Consider the following 18,547-nt stretch of genomic DNA (forward strand, 5'->3'; position numbering starts at 1 on the left):
GGAGCACGGTCTGGGCCTGGCCCCCACCTACCTGGATGGAAAGTGCCGGCGAGCAGGGGGTTGTTCCTCTTCCGTCCCCAGCATCTAGAGCAGGCCTGGCACACAGTAGGTGCTCAGTCACTATGCATAGGATGACTGCACAGAAGGGCTGGGTAACCCTGGGCAAGTCCCTTTTCCAAACTGGCTTGTCACAATCTCCTGTGAGATAAGGGGGTTCGGTCCGCTGCTCCCCAGGTTCCTGGCTAGTCCTCCGGGGCTGAGATTCTTTGCCTGGTGCTGTGTGTTGATATCACACGGCAAACATATGTCAGGGTAGATGCTCCCCCCAGGCCCTGCTAACCTGACAAATGAAAGCAAACGCTTGCCTTCCGACCCACTTAGAACAGTGCCGGAACCTTAGGATGAGTTCATTGATGAAATTTAACCCCAACGCACTTTCACTGTTGGAATAGAACTTCTGCAGAATTGCTACAACCTGTGAAAAATATTAGAAGAGCGAATTTAGAATGCTGCCATCTACTTGGATTATGACTACTACTCTACTCGGAAACTAGACATTTTGATGCACCCTTCCACCTTTGAGACGAATTTATAAGCACGCGAGAAAGTCATTTTTGTCACAGTGATCATTAGAATACAGAGGAAAAAAGATGTTTAAATATATGGTGATACACACACACTCACACCCATAAAACCCTTCATAAAATGAAATGTAAAAAGGGACTGGCATTAGAAAAATACATTATTCTTAAGATTCCAAAGTTTAGAAAATGTCCCCTTGCATAACAACTAAATCATTACCTTTCAGAACATGTCATTTTTATAAAATTTTAGCACCATCAGAGTACCTTAGTAAATATTTTCAAATGAGAATTTTTTTCCTCAGTATTCAGCTGGTACAAGCCCACAGAAAACAGGTTCGGCTTTTCTTTGCTGGAGTTTTTGCTCACTAACTACTTTTCCACAAAACCGTGCTGGAGAGTCAACCCAATCTGTGTTGAAAAGAAACACTCAGCCACTGTTTAAAGAGTTTCATACATAAGGCGATTTATCCACAATTTTCATCACTCAAGTATACTGCTTAACAAAAGAACTATCTTACATACTGATAAAACTATAATACAGTTCCTAATTTCAAAACTTAAAAGCTGCTTTCATGGGTAAATGGACAAATTAAGCCCAGAAAAAATAAAAAAGTTAAAATGGAAGAAACATAAATACTCCTTTTTCTAAAAATCATAAACAGAAAAGGTCATGATTCCTTACTAGCTTGAAGGAGATCCACCGAACTTCAGAAACTTTATCTGCACACAACTTTAAGGCAATATGCACGAAATAATCATAAACAGCATTGGGATTATAGAGTTCCAAAATCACTATCAGCTGTCTGAAATTTAAAAAAAGAAAGAAAGAAAGAAATTGTTTGGGGGGTGAAAAACACATTATCAACCTCTCTTTATTCTCGTTTCATTTTATAGATAAAAATAGCCAGGCTGGGAGATCAACGGAAGCAGAAAGCTGAGTGAAAATGGCCACGCAAAGAAAATTGGGGGAAAAAATCTTAACTCTTCATCTCTCTCTCACACACAAATCAAACAGAAAGGAAATAAATTAAACTTTGTAAAACACAGGCTGAGAAATTTATGAATAGGGATTCAATATTTCAACTTTAGGTTATCAGTTCGAAAGCACATAAAACTTTAAAAATCAGATAACATAAAAATAGCCAGGACGCCGAAGTTCCCAAAGATCGCCAGATCAAGGGAAAACACATGAGATTTCACTGTCTCCACGGTGCTCCTGACGCTGCAAATTAAATTTTCTGCTTTTGCTGGCCGGCTCACGCACTGTTCACGAGCCTTGTTCAATCCAACAAGTTCCACCTGGAGAGAACGGGAGCACGAGCTCTTTACTCCCAGGGAAAAATTCATAAGATGGCTGGTGGGAAAAACCTACTACCAAAGCTTTCACTGTTTTCTAAACGGCGAAGGGGAGAAGGGTATGAAAATAAATGGCATTATTTCCACACTGGCAAAAGAAAGGAAATGAAAAAGAGATTGGAAGGAAGCTAGAACCAAAAGCCAGGGGTGCCGGTGAATACGTTCATATCAAAAAGCACTGTTTTCAGAAAAGTGATACCAATATCGTGGGCATGGAAGCACAGAATTCGTATCAGTGGCTTTGGCTTCAATAACCATGGCAGAGATGTTAGTTAGATAGCCCGCGCTCGGAGACAACGCCGTCGGGCGAAGCGAGCCGAGCCGAGCCAAGCCGGCCCGGCCCGGGCGGCCCGGCCCGGCCCGGCCCCGGCAAGCAGGTCATCGCAGCCGGCACCGGCTCCGGCTCCACACCGTCCCCGTCGCTGGTCCCGGGTCCCGGGAAGCTGGTCAGCCGGTCCCCAGGCCCGAATCCATCCCCGGCCTCCGGCCCCAACCCCGTCCCGGGGTCCCCAGTGCCCGGTTCCATTCCCATCCCCGGCCCCGACCCCATCTCCATCCCCATCCCCATCCCCATTCCCGGGAAGCAGATCCGCCCGGCCCGAGACGGACCTCGCCGAGTTCCTGCACTCAGCCGCTAGAGGGCGCGATGCCTTCATGGAAAAAAACGTGGGCCTGTTTTTCCTCGGTTCTCTGAGAACACACGCCGGGAACATGGCATAATGACTGAAACCTCAATCTCTCAAATTAAGCATAATGATTAAGGATCACAGCAAAGAGAAAATCTTTCAGTTTGCCCCTGGCATAGGCCAAATCATATCCTGAAGAGCCGCAAAAGCCTGATGGATTTCTACAGGGAAGACAATTGTTTGAGAGATTTCCAGTTGAGGGCAAGAAAAATGAAAACTAGAGATACTGAAATAAATCTCGACAAGGTGAAAACTAAAACCCAAACAACAACACCACAAACAAATCCACTCAATACTGCGGAAAGCACATTATACACCTCGGGACGGAGAATTATTTAAAGTGACACTTTCACTCTTTTAGAATCACTAAAACCTTGAACATTCCTCCTGCTGGCACAAAATGGGGAATTAAATAACTCCTTCACACACAAAATGATGTACAGATCTGAGCCACCTTGGGGGACGTTTTTATTAAATAATCGCTTCATCTGGGTTAGACCTTTTCATATCTCTCACTGTAACATAATTTTCCTTAGTGGCTGAAGTGTATAAACTGCGCTGTGCCCTTACACAGAGGGCTACACTCAGAATGTTCAAGAAAGCTTTGGCAAAAACTGCTCCGATAAATAGGAAAATATTGAAGAGCGGGTGATTCATCTTTCATTTGGTTCAAATAAATTGGCTTACAGAACAGCACAACACTCTAATTCCAAAGTGACTCTCGCCCTGCCTGCCTCTGAAAATGAATGTCTCCCCAGAGACTGTGGTATTTGTAACTTAGAGCTTTGGAATTCATTTTATCCCTTAATAAAAACATAATCTCTTTATCCAAAAGAACACTCCTACTGCTACTTTAGAAATCAATTATAAGGTAGGGAAATTAAGAATTATTCCATCTAGCTTGCCTTCTCATAACCCCAAACAGGCTTTACTTACTCTGTCAGTCCATATCGAAACCTCCAATTCCTGCTGTTATCGGTCACTACAAATTCTTGAAGCTGATAAAGATATTCTCTCCTCTTGTCTTCATGAAGCAACTATTTTTTAAGAATGTATATATAAATAAAAATATATAATCCTTCAAAATGTCCCCAAATAGACTGTTTTATTATACTTCAGATTATACATTTGTCACCGGCCAGAACCGTGCCTTTCCCTGATGCCTTGTACTCCATTACCCAGTGTGGCTGTGAATTAGCTTTGCTGTTAACAGACGTCCAACGCATCCCTGACTGCTTCCAATCTTTCTCCCCTGGTTCGTGTATGTGCTTGTGTGTTTCTACACGCCCCCTACTCATCCTTCTTTCACAATTTCCTGCCTGAAAAAAAACCAAGCATGTGTGTGCTTGGAAGATAATGCCCCGCTGCTTCCCAGGGAGGTGGCACTGCTCGTGTGCTCCTGCACCAGACAGGAAAATCTCCGGCGATGCGGCACGCGCCAGACTCCGTCAAGGGCAGCTCCTGGTCATGTGGACGCGAGTAATTAGTTTCTCTAGGTCATTTTTAAACTCTTAGTTTTACGCTCATCGTTCCTCTGGGGCGGGGGCGGGCGGGGGGAAGGCAAGAAGGGAAGCAGCAACATCTTGCAAGAAAGAGCCCTTCGTGCAGAATTGAGATTGGATTTCAGCTGGCTCTTCCCTTAGGTGACCCCGGGCAAGTCACACGCCACCCGGGAGCCCGGTTCCTTCTTTCTCAAGAGTGTGCTGGGCCATCTGTCTACCATCCTCCATACAATTAGAACTCTAAGGGACGGGAAGATTAGGAGGAAAGATAAAAATATTTACCCGTCACCGAAAGAATGCCCACTTTAAGATTTTGGATGCCATGCTTCAACTGAAGAGACCCAGACAGCTGTCTCTGGTTTTTATTCCACTGATACTTTACATATCCAGGGTTTTAAAAAATTGTATTGGGACTACCCTGGTGGTCCAGTGGTTAAGAATCCACCTTCAGGCGCAGGGGATGCGGATTCGATCCCTGGTCGGGGAACTAAGATCCCACACGCGCAGGGCAACTAAGCCCTCACCCGCAACTACTGAGCCCGCGCACTCTGGAGCCCACGTGCCACAACTAGAGAAGCCGGGCACTGCAACAAAGAGCCCACACGCCGCAAAGAAAGATCCCGTGTGCTGCAACTATGACCCGACACAGCCAAATAAATATATAAAAATTGTATTGAAGAGGGGAGATTTGTTTTTTGTTTTAATCCTTCTTCCTACCTTTAGAAAGTCATACAGGTGTTTCAGAACTCCTATGCGTACTTCATCCAGGTCCTTTAAAAATCCACTGAAGATGGGCAGCAGGTTGGCAGCCGTGCACTGATCCCCAAGGGTCACAGCCAGCTCGTGGATGGAGAAGGCTAAGGTCTGACGGACCTTCCACTGGGGGTGCGCAGAGACATACGGACCACAAAAGGCAAGCATAATTCAGTGTTATCGAGAGCATAAGTGGCATTTGTGGAGCCAAACTGATACTGCCAGGGGTTGACCACTTAAAGCTTCATTTGATCAGAGACCAGTAAACAAGCCAATGGCGGCCACATAAAATACAGGTCAGCGAGCAGCCCTGCCGCAGCTTCCCGTTCTCCCTAATTAGATGACCCACCCTATTCTGTGCCTGCCCCTGAAAAGGCTCCTTTTACCTGCACGTCGGAAGCCAGCGTCTCGTACGTATCTTTCAGGCAGTGTCAATTCTGCCTGCCCAGTGTCAGCGCCACCCCCAGGAGGCTGTAGGCACAGTGTTTGGCGATGTCGGTATCGACGGTCTGGGTTCGAGCTGGGTCAATCATGGACACGTACTGATCTAGCAGGGGCTGAGGTATTATATCCTGAGAAACAGGAGAGAAAGGGAACCATCATGCTTGCAGTAGAGAAGGAGAACACTCATGAAAGACGAGGACATTGGAACCTGGAGGTGAAAACAGCAAAGCGGGGGTATAAGAGGAACAAGAGGCCTTCCCAAAGCTCGGGGCTCTGGATTGCACGAACTTCTTGTTCAGCATGTAGTGAGTCAGCTTGGTCTTAAGTTAAAGCAGTGGCCACGCTCATCTTTTCTAAATTGGTCCAACACTGGATATCACAGAGCACAGTCTAGAATATCAACGTTTGGCTGGTCTGGTACACGCAGCTCTGGAGAATGCAAACTAGCTCCTCTTTTCTTATTAACTGCCCCCAGCACCTATGGCCAGAGCCACTGCACTCTGCTCACTACTACCTTTTTCCAACTGATGGGATACTGCCTTCATAAGACATCACCCACTTACCTTTTTCTCTGCAAGGACGAGGGGATACAATAATTAAAAACCCTTAAGAGAACTGCCATAGCACTAGAAGCTAATCCACAAGACAGAACAAAACCAAACACAGTTCAACAAAGGAAGCTGTCGAAAACTTTTCAGACAAAGAAAGGAGCTAAATGGCTTGTGTAAACAGACACTACATATTAACGTACACATGCCAAATTCTCTTCTCACCTTTGATCTGCTTTATTAAAATACCTTCGAGACTGTTCAGAAGACTTTAAACAACACTTGAGAATTTACTTTTTTTCAGTTAGAGAGGAAATATCAGCAACACAGATTATGAACTAAGATATGTCATTAATCCTGATGCAAGAAAAACGTTTGGTTCCAACAGCCGTTCTTAAACTTAACTTCCAGAAAATGCAGTTCTGAGTTGCTTTTCTTTTCAAGGAACGAGCCTGCGATTTAGATTTATCCTCTTCAAGTGGGCTGCAGCCATGCCTCTGGTCAGTCTCCAAATGGCCACGGGTTCCACTGCCAGGTTCACCTGGACCCTGCAGAGTTGATCGGGCACATTACCAACGTGGTCCAAAGGAGGAAGCTGTCCTACCACTCCCCCTTCAAAGAATCCTCTTTCAAGGCCAAAAGTGACTTCTGCAGACCAAGACCAGAGCTCCCCTGAAGACACTGGTGTCCCTCCAGATGTGAAAAAATACATTTGCACAGTTGTATATGATACCATATAGGTCAGTCATTTCAAGTGCATTTTAATTTCAAGACTGCTGGAGGCCCTTACAAAAGACAGGCTCTTGTTGGTGAGTACCAACAACTCGAGTCTGTATTTACCCTTCTTTAGGTCCCAGGGTCCCCAGTGTGGTTAGCTGATGCCCTTAGGTAACGGTCGCATGTTTAAAGCAGAGGCCACTCCGGAAGGCAGGGCGAGGTCTGCAAGAAATGGTGAAGAGCACCTGCAGCATTTCTCAGGGATGAGACAGTACAGTGCTCTGGACTCCAGACAGAGGATGGAGAGGCGGGGGGCTGGGGGGACCCATTTAATCTGAGTGAAAAAGATGTGGCTGATGGAAGGGTATTTAGAAAACTGTTCTCAGTTTTCACATGTACAAATACCTCTAATGTTTGCTGATGAACCTTTACATTAGGTTAACAATTAAAATGAGCTGGACCATCCAGCGGTGACATATTGGTCTCTGGTCATTGATTAACATTAACTGAGATGGACCTGACCTTCTCCTTCAACCATAACACGGATTTTCCTACTTGCACTTGAAATGTCATACTGTCTACCAGCTTAATGGATTCTGACAAATCAGCTCGATATATGATCCAGGAAGTCGATTAATACACCGATAGATGCTTCGCTTGCTCTGAGGCACGCTACCAGAACCTTCAATTCCCAAGGTTTGCACTGAAATGTACTGCTTATTTTAACAGAGGACATGATAAAACAGAAATATTTTGGTATGATAACCTAGGACCCCAGTTTTTCCAAGTTAATAAATTCATATAGATTAATAAATAATACAGCGTTATTCTCCTTCTAGGAATTAACTTTATTCCAAAGTCTTCAGTGCCGTAGTTACATACAGCACTTATTCCAGGAGCCAAGGTTTACTTAAGGTTTAAGTAAACCACCCAAGTCAAGGCAACCCCAGAGGGAATTGGGAGGTCATTTCCCCAGAAAACTACCTGGCAGTCAAAAGAGACAAGTGGGAAGAAACAGGCCCCTCCTTCCCCTGGGCATCTCGGGACCAAGCTGGTGCGTGAAGATGGCGGAGTGGGAGCTGGACCAAGGTCAACGCAAGGGCCAAGGGCGAGCAGCCTCCCAGCCTCACCTCCTCTTCTGTCCTCATGGCTTAAGCTCTGAGTTTTTTTGTTCTTTTTCCTTCTTTTGCAACTAGAGGCATCCTGCCCGATCCCTTAGGAACCTAAGAGTCAAATTCAAGAGCCCTGACATCCATCGCCATAAACCAAAAGCCCAATTATACAGGCCCCTTTAAGATCCTTCGCTCAAGACAGCCAACCTGGAGGAATCTGTTCTCTCTTTTCCTTTTTCACTTCTGCACATGACAAAGAAGCCCGAATCCCACCACATCTCCCACCGCGGTAAACGCGACCACGCCTTTCCACTCAACACAGGTGGTTTTCATACTCCAGGTAACAAAGGTAACAACGTGAGCTTTCGTGCCTATTTTTTGAAGCAAATCAGCAAAACAGGATATCATCTCATTCCCTACTAATCAAAGGCAACCTTAATAACCCTTGAACACTTTATATTCAGGCTTTTTTAATTCGTCGTTTGTTTAGCTTCACTGGAGTAGACCAAGGGGGTAAAAGGAGGTGATAAGTTCGTTTAATCACGGACGTCAAAATATAAACCGTGTGAATGGAGAAACAATTGGTATTCTGACCCTGGAGACCACAAGTTTAAAGAGATTCTCCATCGTGGCACATGAAAATGAGAGGGTGCCCACACATCGTGACTTTATGATCACAGACCCCTTGCTAATTTTAATTTGCTAGTCTCACCACTACCTGTGAAGGACCCCAACTCAAAGGGGTCCATGTGCGAGTTTAGTAGGAATTAGGAAGGCATCAGAGCCTCCTACCACGAGCGAGCTGGAAAGCTAGAGAAACTCAAGGTGAGAAATAAGTGCCAGGCTTCCTTTTCGCCCCAAACACGGAGTCCCAGCCTCACGGGGGCTGGTTCCAGACTAGAGGAGAAACAGTAGTGAGCTACTTGTCTTCTCAAAATCGCCCCTCCAAGGGCTTCCCTGGTGGCGCAGTGGTTGAGAGTCCGCCTGCGGACGTAGGCGACACAGGTTCGTGCCCCGGTCTGGGAAGATCCCACATGCCGCGGAGCAGCTGGGCCTGTGAGCCATGGCCGCTGAGCCTGCGCGTCCGGAGCCTGTGCTCCGCAACGGGAGAGGCCACGGCAGTGCGAGGCCCGCGTACCGGGGGAAAAAAAAAATCTCCCCTCCAAGAAACGGCATCCAGCATCATTCCTGAGCAAGCATGGGTTAAAGGAGGCCCACGGGACGGGCTGGAGGTAACGCACAATCTCAAAGGTCACTGTCAGCTTTACATTCTAGGAGTTGCGTGAATTCACCTCCCCTTGCTACTGAAAGATATAGGCGTCGGTTTAGCAGTGAAATAGAGCATTTAGACGGTTAATCCCCCCAAAGAACCAGGTTGTCTTTGGAGAAGAGGGAAGGTGCTTTTGGTCTCCCCACGTTTGTTTTTTTCTTTTTTTTTTTTTGCGGTACGCGGGCCCCTCACTGTTGTGGCCTCTCCCGTTGCAGAGCACAGGCTCAGGACGCGCAGGCTCAGTGGCCATGGCTCACAGGCCCAGCCGCTCCGCGGCATGTGGGATCTTCCCGGACCGGGGCACGAACCCGTGTCCCCTGCATTGGCAGGCGGACCCTCAACCACTGCGCCAGCAGGGAAGCCCCCCCACGTTTGTTTTGTGGAGGAGAATCGGGGTTATCAATCACCTGATTGATTCGTTGTCTAGTTATCCAAAACATGACCTTAAGAATAAAATTAAATGTGCCATTTATCAATTCTGCCAGGATATATTAATAAAAGAAAACGCAGCTGCGTGATTTCTGTCACATCCTCGCTGGCTGAGGGAGAGGGCAAAGACTCACTGTGCTTTGTAACGTCCTGGCCGCGGCGAGCTCACTCTGCGGGGGTGAAGCCGCCGGGGCCGGCTGACTGCCAGAGGCTGGGCTGGGATCTGAACTGGACGCCTCCTTGAGCCCTCCGTCGGCGGGCGCTCGGGCTCATTCACAGAGTCTAGCTGTGCGGCAACCAGTGCAGCTGACGACACCTGAACTGGAGCTGCAGGAAGAGAAGTTCCAGGAATCTGAATAACTTTATTTGGTTTGCAGGGATTGACTCACAACGTGGACGCACCGCACAAGCCCTCCCCTTCCGGAAGTCGGGCGCCGGGCGCGAGCTCTCACCGAAGTGCTGATGTTTACGGCCATTACCTTTATTCCAACTAACTGCCAGCCACACACAGAGTGTCCGACCTGAACTCGAAAAGCCTCAGTTAGGAAAATCAGAGTCCAATCCCATCACCTTCCACACAAAGACAACGCGATGCTCCTGAACGCTGCTGTCTGGGAGGCCCAGCAACATGGGGGGGGGGGGTCCCATCCCCCATTTATAAACCAGGGCGGCCGTTGCTCTGCCACACGCACGCGCGTGCTGGGATCAATCCATCCCCGTCCACACCGACGAGTAAAGACCGCGTTCACCCAGCCCCGAGCGCTACTCGTTCTTTCTGTCCACAGCACGGCTATTCGAGACTCTCCTAACAGTGAAGATGACATAGTTTACATGCCTTTCTGTAAAAAAACAAACTGATGTTTCCATGTCTCCAGCCTCCAAACACACACACACACACACACACACACACACACACACACACAGTACTGCCTGCATCCTGTTTCCTACTAGTTCAATTCAACAAGAGTCCTTAAAATGTTTAGAGCCTACAAGGGCTCCCCACTGGGCCCAGGGCAAGGTGCCACCTCCTTAGCGCACCCGAGGCCCTTTCCAGGGGTCTGAGTGACATTTTCAGCCATGGCCAGTTCACAATTACCCAACGGGTAGTTTATTTCTCAGTCTTCTGGGGTCCCAGATCCCTCTGAGTGCTGATGAAAGCCGCAGGTCCTTCCTTACAAAGAAGTTAAGTCTGCATATGCACACGATTTCAGGAAACTGGAAGGAACCTCTGAAACTCAACCCTCGACTTCTCGAGACGATGGAGTCCTGGCCGTCGCCTAAAGCCTAAAGCCCACGTCAAATGTCAGCTGCTCTGCAAGGTCTTCTCCCAGATGCTTCCTCCGCCCGCAGGCCGGACTGGCTTCCTGCCCTGCGCGCCCACCCCTGCCCCAGCCCGTGCCACTGCCTATGCCGGGTGGTTGTTTCCATGATCCCCTCAACCAGCCCTATGGGCTTCACGTGTCGGGCGTTACTGCCCCAGCACCCAGCCCGGGTCCGAGCACTGAAGAAGGCAGCTTTAGAAATGTGTTTTCCAAAAACAGACCTTTGTCTATAACAATTAGAAGCGATATGTTACATGTGCTCATTCCTTCAGCAAACACTGACTTAATTTCCTTTATAAATTTAAAGACAAAGAATAATCACAGGGCTGACTGGATTTTCACATTTCCTTTCCCGAAAGCTTCACAAATCTTTGCCCGGCAACGGCAGCAAGTGTTGTTTTTTTCCAATTTCCCCAACTCAAGGAAGAATACAAATACCGCCCCGTTTAGAGAAAGAAGAGGCATGGTGATGGATCTGGACTGCAGGGCCTGGCTCCCAGATCAGACGCTCTGTGGGAACACTGGTCACAAAATGAAAAATACCCCAAAGAAGAAGTTGTGCTCCTCCTGGCTGTACAAAGGGAAAGACCTTAAGCTTCAGGTGAGTTAACAGGCTCCAAAAGGAGCACCCTCCTTGGCTGTTCGTAGCTAGAAAGGGCTTTGTCACACGGCGAGAGACAGAACCGTGTCCAAGGAGCTAATAAAACTTCCACCGCTCCAGACACGCCCGAGAACTAGCCGCTTCTATCTGAGAACCGGGTCACACGGCTGAAAAGCAAGGAGGCAAAACCCTCGCAGAGACCTGCAACAGCAGGATCCCCGGCGTGAGGGCTGTGCGGAGACTGGGCCAGGCGCCCCCGTGGTGGGTGCGCAGGGTCGATGGAGGGAAGTACGCACACGTGGACAGCCACACGGGCCCGGCTGACACACAATCCAGAAAGATCCCGTTTTCTCTTTCATTACCGTGGACAACAGCTACCTTGCACACCTGGATCGTTCATCACATGCTCCTGCAAACCATCCAGGACTCTCTGAATCTCGCTCCTAGCCACACAGCTCCTATGCACGGCCTCGGGTGTGCCGCCACCTTCCTCCTGCGGGCCAGCCTCGCTCAGGAGCAGCTCTAAGTCCTTGCTTATGTCAGGGAGAGGAGTTCGCCAATAAAGGAAATTATTGAAAACGTCCTCAGGATGCCCCGGGCGGGCCCAGGAGTCTGGTCCAGGATGGCTGTTGACGGGGAGGTCGTTAATACTGGGGAGCTTCGTGGCCTCGGGGGAAAGCCTGGTCACCTCGGCTCCAGCCAAGACAGAGTCTTCCGTTGGCTTCTCCGTCAGGCCATTGGAGGAGCTACTGACGCACGGAAAATTGCTGGTGTCCGTGGATGTGTCTTCCATGGGTAGAGCTGGCTCTGTCTGGCCTGGCTTTGTTGAACTAGTTTAAATTGAGGGAAGCAAATTTTTAGCACCGTGCAATAGACTGGAAGTAAAATGGGGAAACATCAGACCCCCATCCTTGCGAAGCCGGTCCTCCTCTCTACCTCGCTACCCAACCTCCCATGTCTTCCGGTGCCAGAAGTTAATAACCTCACGGAGGATAAGAGGTCCAATCGGTACCCTCTGCCCCACTGGGAGTATTAAAGCACTGAAAATGCCACAGGAAGGTTCACCCAATCCCTCCATTACATTCAAGTGGTGCACCAGCCCTGGCTTCCGCGGGCACCCTTCCGTGGCGAGACTTCACGCACTTACTGCTCATCAGTACCTCCACCGGGGGCAGGCATTAGAAAATAAAAGGCGCTAGAGCTGCTAAGAACTGGCTATTGGTGAACCACTTGGAAAGTCCTGATGAGGAAGATGTGGCACAGAGGCCTGACCTTCAGCAAGAACTCAATGCATTTTGGTGGAGAAAGATGGAGAGAAGGATGCACCCATCTTACGAAGCATCTGTGCCATCCGAGATGTGAATCACCTCCTCTCACACGGCTGAGGAGGAATATTCGCAATGGAGAGATGCTTGTGAACTACCTCGCGTGGCCTGCTTAGTACGTACCCATCGTCTTCCGAGGAAACAGGAAAAAAACCCGAGATCAATCACTAGGACTTACTAGAAGAACAGTGTGGGCCTACTAACGGTGAGCCAGGAATGTCACCTTCATGTGCACGATAAATCCTACGGCACAAAATTCTATTGGGGAGACTTCACATCTTCCCTGTGTAAATTATCCAAAGAACTTCATTAATCAAAAAGTAAGAGAAAATTTTCTTTATTGGTTATTTAATCACGACTCTGAGTGAATATTTTATCTAAATTTAGGAGACACAGTAGCTTCATTATTTATAACCCACTAGTCATGTTTCAAAATCATTATTGCAATTACTTTTTGCTTCTTTACATAATTAAAGCTCTAATATTCCACCGTGCCCAGAAGGTCACCGTTACTAAAGCTCCAGACAAGGTAATTGCTAGAATTTTAGGTGGACGCTCGAGGTGACGCCGGGATCCTGATAACTACTCCAGCCGAAACTCACCAGGCTGAGGGCATGTTCCCATGGCTGCCTGCACCCGGTGACCCGGAGGTGAAACCCGAGTCCAAATCCGGAGCCGGTGGCCGGACGCTCAGGGTGCCGTCCTCTCGAATATAAAGGCCAGCCCTGGAGGGGTTGGCAAAGGTGAAGATGACGGGGCCCAGGGACTGGAAGGCAGCCTGGCGCACCCGAAACCAGAGAAGAAGGGCGCGGTGCACGCGGTGTCGGCCAGGTCTGATCCCGGGCTGCACAGACGGCTGATCACCAGCGAATCCACTGTCTGCCACGTTACGTGTAAGCAGATGCACTGCTTCCTAAGGCCGTCCCTAGGTTCCAAGTAAACTATCTTCCAACAGAAAATCAGGAAAAACTGAGTGCCATCATGTAGTCTGTATGCTTCCCGAATATTAATTCCACATCAAATAATCCCAGACTTCGTACAGCATCTGAACAGCCCTTATTCATCATTGCGGGCGTGTTTATGATCACAACAGAAAAGGCAACGATCCAGTTACAGCTTCCTCCTCCTCCTTCCTCGTTTCTGTGATGTTCGTTTGCTATGAACGCTGCGGTGTGTGCCGCTTTCCTACTACACACCAGGCTTCTGAGACTTTAGGTGCCCTAATAATCCTCACAAAGTCTAAACACGCCAAATCCGTTACCGAAAAGACACAGTAACAGCGCCCAGTGCAAAGCCACACCGAGGCCCGCGAGTGGCCGCACTCACCCACCGACAGGGGTCGCTGACCAGCGTGATAAAGGGCGCCGAGAGCCTGGCCCCGCGGCCCTCGGGGGACGTGCTGTGGGACACGCCACGACGCACTCCGCACAGGCTTTCCTCATCCCCCACGCAGTGTCTGAGCAGAGCTCAAAAAACTTCGGGAGCTACCAAAGCAAACAAAACCATGTCACCCGAAGGAAGGGCAGACCTGTTTCAATGATGTAGTTAAGGCAGAGCCTTAAGTTAATGACACAAAAGGGAACTAGCTACGAGTCCAAAAGGAATCATCTGAAACAAACAGAAATAACTTCCTTTACCTCTTAATCCTAGTAAATGACTGCGTTAAATTCAACAAGATAATACAGAAAACCGCCCCAAAGGCTGAATGACTGATATGCACCTGTGAACTGTAGAGAATTGTGAATGACTCTGAAATTGTGGATTCCCCAACTAGCGGCCCCACCCAGGTCCCACGGTCTTTGGCTGGGGTACTTTAGTGAAAGAAGGCATACTGTTAAAACCTCACAGTACCGCCAATAGTTCCAGTCCACGGAACACAAACTGTGTGCGGTGGAATGCAACGGATTGTCATCACGCTGGATAAACACGGTTGTGAGTCCATTTACAAGTTCACATCGGTCCTCCTCGGTGTGACCGTAAACGTGCGGCGCTTCGGGTAAGCTAGCTGCATTCCAGCCATACAGGTAGCACGCCCTGTCATGTAAAAGCGGCAAGTGCTTACTCAGCACAGTTCTCTGGGGGCCTGGTCCTGGGTGGGCAGTGGAGAAGCAAAGGTGAACGTGATGGAGTGAAGTCCCCGTCAGCAATGCTGCAATGAGGCGTGGTGGGGGACACGCAAGCACTCTGAACAGAACGTCATGGAATGCTGAAAAGGGAGACCCAGCGGGTAGATGAGTCCAGACAGGGAAGGAACCTGACAGAGGCAAATGCACACGCAAGCTGGGTGTGAAGTGTGAGTAGGGTCCCCCCGCCAGGCAGGGAAGCCTCTGGAAGGAGACGGGCAGTAATGAGCAGGGGCAGGGAGGTGCACGAGAGCAGAGAGCTAGCTGCAAGGCCCTGAAGAGCCCCCCGGCTGCCTGGTGACGTGGTTCTCCAGACTGTTGTGCTGAGAATCACCAGGGACTTCAGCAAAAATACAGACCCCGGCCATGCCCCCTTTCACCCTCCCTGCGGTTCAGATGCACGACCGAAGGTCAGGGCGGTGTTCGGACCCGAGGGAGGCGAGTGGAGGTGAGGCAGGAAAGGTACTTGTGAAGGGAACTGAGGGGTCAACACGGGTCTGGATTTTAATCTGTAAACCAAGAAAAAAAATCCCACAGGTTCTGAAACCCAGGAGCGAGGTGGTGGAGCAGTGTTCTAGAAAGAGCGGTCGAGAAGGGACAGAGGGCGGCTTAGACAGTGAGAAGAGCGGGGGGGGGGGGGGGGGGGGGGGGGGCGGTAAAGCAAGCAGTGAGGAAGCCACAGCAGAAGTCCCCGGGGAAGAGGGCGGGGCTGCCCCTGCAGCATCCCACATACCAGCTGCCTGAGGCTTATAAGAAATGTAAGCTTCAGCAGCCAAGAAACCTGAAACTGATGGATGCAAAACTGAGCTGCCATTCCAAAGTAACAGACTCATAAATAGAAAACGTCACCACTGATTTCACAAGCGCCCTAAGAAGGGCATCAGCAAGTACAGCTGGCAAAACGTCACGTACCAAAAATTTCTCAGTGGCTTCTTGTCCAACAGCACGACAAATATCACCCAAATTTGTGGCACAAACCTTAAAAAGGCAAAAGGCATACTCATTATTCTCCGATTTCTTTCTGTCTTAACAAATTGTGTAAACTGACAAGCGGGAGCCTTGAGAGCAACGAGTCCTCTGGTCGGGCAGCTAACAAGCACTCACTGAGCCCGGTGCCTCCACTGCACCGGAAACAGAAGACTTACAATAGAGCACCACACGCTAGGACGCTGTGGCTCCTCATCCTCTCGATACACAATGCTTCTGGTTAGCACTAGAGCAAAAGACACCCTTAACGTCCTCTGCATGGTAAATGAGACCCAGCTCCTTGCCTCTGCGTCACGAGGGGAGACCACAGGGAAGATGGGCAGCTGCACAGCAAGGCGGACGGTGAGGCTGCTCGGGGAGGGGGTTGGCAATGGTCTTCAGAAGGAAGAATATGACAACCGAGTGACGAGCGATAAACGGGGAGGGCAGTGCAGGGGGTGCAGTTGGAAGGTACAGCAAACATGCGAGGGTCCTGGAGCCAGTCAGCCCCAGTGATGAAAGGCCTTGCACGCCTGGGCGCCAGCACTGAAGCACAAGCCAGCAATGTCTCTTCCTCCTGTGCCCAAGAGGGTTACCCTCACGGCGTCTAACCCTACGTCTCCACAGATGCCCGGATGGCAGGGAAAACTGGCAACAGTGTTCACTGTTTTCCTTACACAGTTCACACTGGCCACGTTTTTCATCCAGACTGTGTCTACTGAGGAAGTCCAGGCACTTTAAAAGAATCAGTTTTGAATCTTGTTTAACTTTTTGAATTTTTCAAGTTTTGAAACTGTACGTTCCCACCTTCCGAACTTGAACGACTTCCCATCACCACACAGCTCACAGAATCGAGGGAGCAGCCGGCGTTCAACCATGCTCTTGCTCAGCACTGACGCCAGCTTGCAGATTACCTACAAATAACAAGAAAACTTGGGTCACTTGGAATACCAAAGTGTAAATGTCCCACGTATCACTAACTGGATCCCGAAAGCGAATATCAAAAATATTGCCAAAATACCCAGGAGGTCAAAACAGAGAACACCTTCTTTTGCGTTTTGTCAAGTTGTATCAATAGAAGGCCAATAGTTTTCAAGTTTTACTCAGATACGGTTTGTCTAAAGCTGAAGAGTTACTATTGCCAGGTGCCTGCCATGTGCCCGACACGTGAATGAACAATTGATGTGCGTTACCTCTTTCATGTTCCTCAAGCCCTATGACATGAGTATCATTTATCTTCATTTTTCCAGATAAGGAAACTAACGCTCAGAGAGGTTAAGTCATGTTACCAAAACCAAAGAGTAGTGAGGTGGGACACACAGTAACAGCTGGACAAAGCATAAAAGACGGCTCACAGGCGATCACTGAAGACTAACCAAACACTGGTGGGGACTAAATGGAAGCAGACGCTTGAGAGGGGAAACCACACTGGGTACAACATGCACTGCTTGCTGCTGCCTTTCTGCCTGGAGCGTCCTTCATTCTGTACAGCCATGCGGGGCAGCTGGCCTTCCAAGTCAAAGCTACCGTTTTACTGGCTTGAGAAGTCAGAGGACAGAGACGGAGGTGGCCAGGGAGGCTGGCAAGTGAGGGTAGAAATCCTGGGAGGGAGGGAAGGATAGAGGAAGGAAGCTAAAGAAGGGAGAGCCCCTACCTCTGACTAAATCCCACTCTTACCCTTGGCTGATCTCAGCACCACGTGGGCACAGGGGAGATGGTGAGTTTCACAGAGCAAAGCAATAGCTTGAAGGCAGAAGGATCTGTGTGGTTTCAGCTGCTGAGAACTGCAAAGGAAACAGAATCTGAACTGTTTGCTAGAACAATGTTAACACTCTTCAGAGGAAAAACACAGAATTCAGAGTTTCTGCAATGTTTCATTGAGAAGATACATTAGTCACAGACGTGAGAACAAATGGGAAAATGTGACTTACATTCAAGAAAAATCTCAATCACTAGAACCAAATCCACAGAAGATCCAGATGTTAGAATTCGTGGATTTTAAAGAGCTATTATATATCTGTTCAAGAGCTAGACGGCAGACAGAGTCGCAACAAACGAGCAGGTAGGAGAGCTCAGCAAAGAGGTGGGACCTGTGCGGAAGAACCCAGACTTGTGGTAACAACACTGTAGCCTGGTCAGACTCACGCTCTTACGGGTAACAATTACAGAATCTTGAAGAACACATAAAAAGAACAATCATTTAAGAGTACTGGAGAGCAACCAAAAGGCAGAAACTGGAGCAGAGGCTGTCCTTAAAAGATGAACTGCCACAGGAGAAATTTGCAAATAAGGTCCAAAGTCTGTGTCTATATTTTGCTGAGATCTTTGGCTGCTGCTGAACTACACATATATGGGGAGACCCCAGGGACCCGGCAGAAAAGCGGCAGCCAGAAACTAAACAAACTGAGCAGAGGCGTCAGCTGCTGCTCTGCACAAAGGAGACAGCTGGGAGCTGGAGATCAGACAAGACTACTGCCTGCTATGTAAAAAATCACTTTAGAGAAATAAAACAGAATCCAGATCTCTGTAGTGTATCATTTTTAATGTCCAGTATTCAATTAAAAATAACTATGTATTAAGAGGAAAAAGTGGCCCATAATAAAGAAAAAATCAATCAATGGAAATCAACACCAAGATGATCCAAATGTTGCAACCACCAGACAATCACTTTCAAGGAGCTTTTATAAATATATTCAAAGATGAGAAGAAAATACAAGCATAAAGAACACATAGGGAGTCTCTACACCATAGAGATACATAAGCTATAAAAAAAAGGTCAACATGGGGACTCCCCTGGTGGTCTAGTGGC

General features: G+C 48.5%; 1 protein-coding gene across 1 annotated transcript in view; it reads right to left on the reverse strand.

Annotated features, from left to right (window-relative positions):
- LOC137208076 (serine/threonine-protein phosphatase 4 regulatory subunit 1-like) overlaps positions 1-18,547 on the reverse strand; it is a 39,303-nt gene that overhangs the window by 3,588 nt on the left and 17,168 nt on the right. Inside the window, 14 exon segments of the mRNA XM_067708527.1 lie at positions 32-198; positions 341-475; positions 1,267-1,387; positions 3,563-3,663; positions 4,846-5,007; positions 5,268-5,453; positions 6,326-6,421; positions 9,536-9,669; positions 11,703-12,070; positions 13,252-13,427; positions 13,976-14,048; positions 14,712-14,738; positions 15,685-15,750; positions 16,546-16,652. Coding sequence (XP_067564628.1) covers positions 121-198; positions 341-475; positions 1,267-1,387; positions 3,563-3,663; positions 4,846-5,007; positions 5,268-5,453; positions 6,326-6,421; positions 9,536-9,669; positions 11,703-12,070; positions 13,252-13,427; positions 13,976-14,048; positions 14,712-14,738; positions 15,685-15,750; positions 16,546-16,652 — 1,830 coding nt within the window. The 3' untranslated portion in view covers positions 32-120.

This window comes from Pseudorca crassidens, chromosome 15 (genome assembly GCF_039906515.1).
Source record: "Pseudorca crassidens isolate mPseCra1 chromosome 15, mPseCra1.hap1, whole genome shotgun sequence".
Lineage (NCBI taxonomy): Eukaryota > Metazoa > Chordata > Mammalia > Artiodactyla > Delphinidae > Pseudorca > Pseudorca crassidens.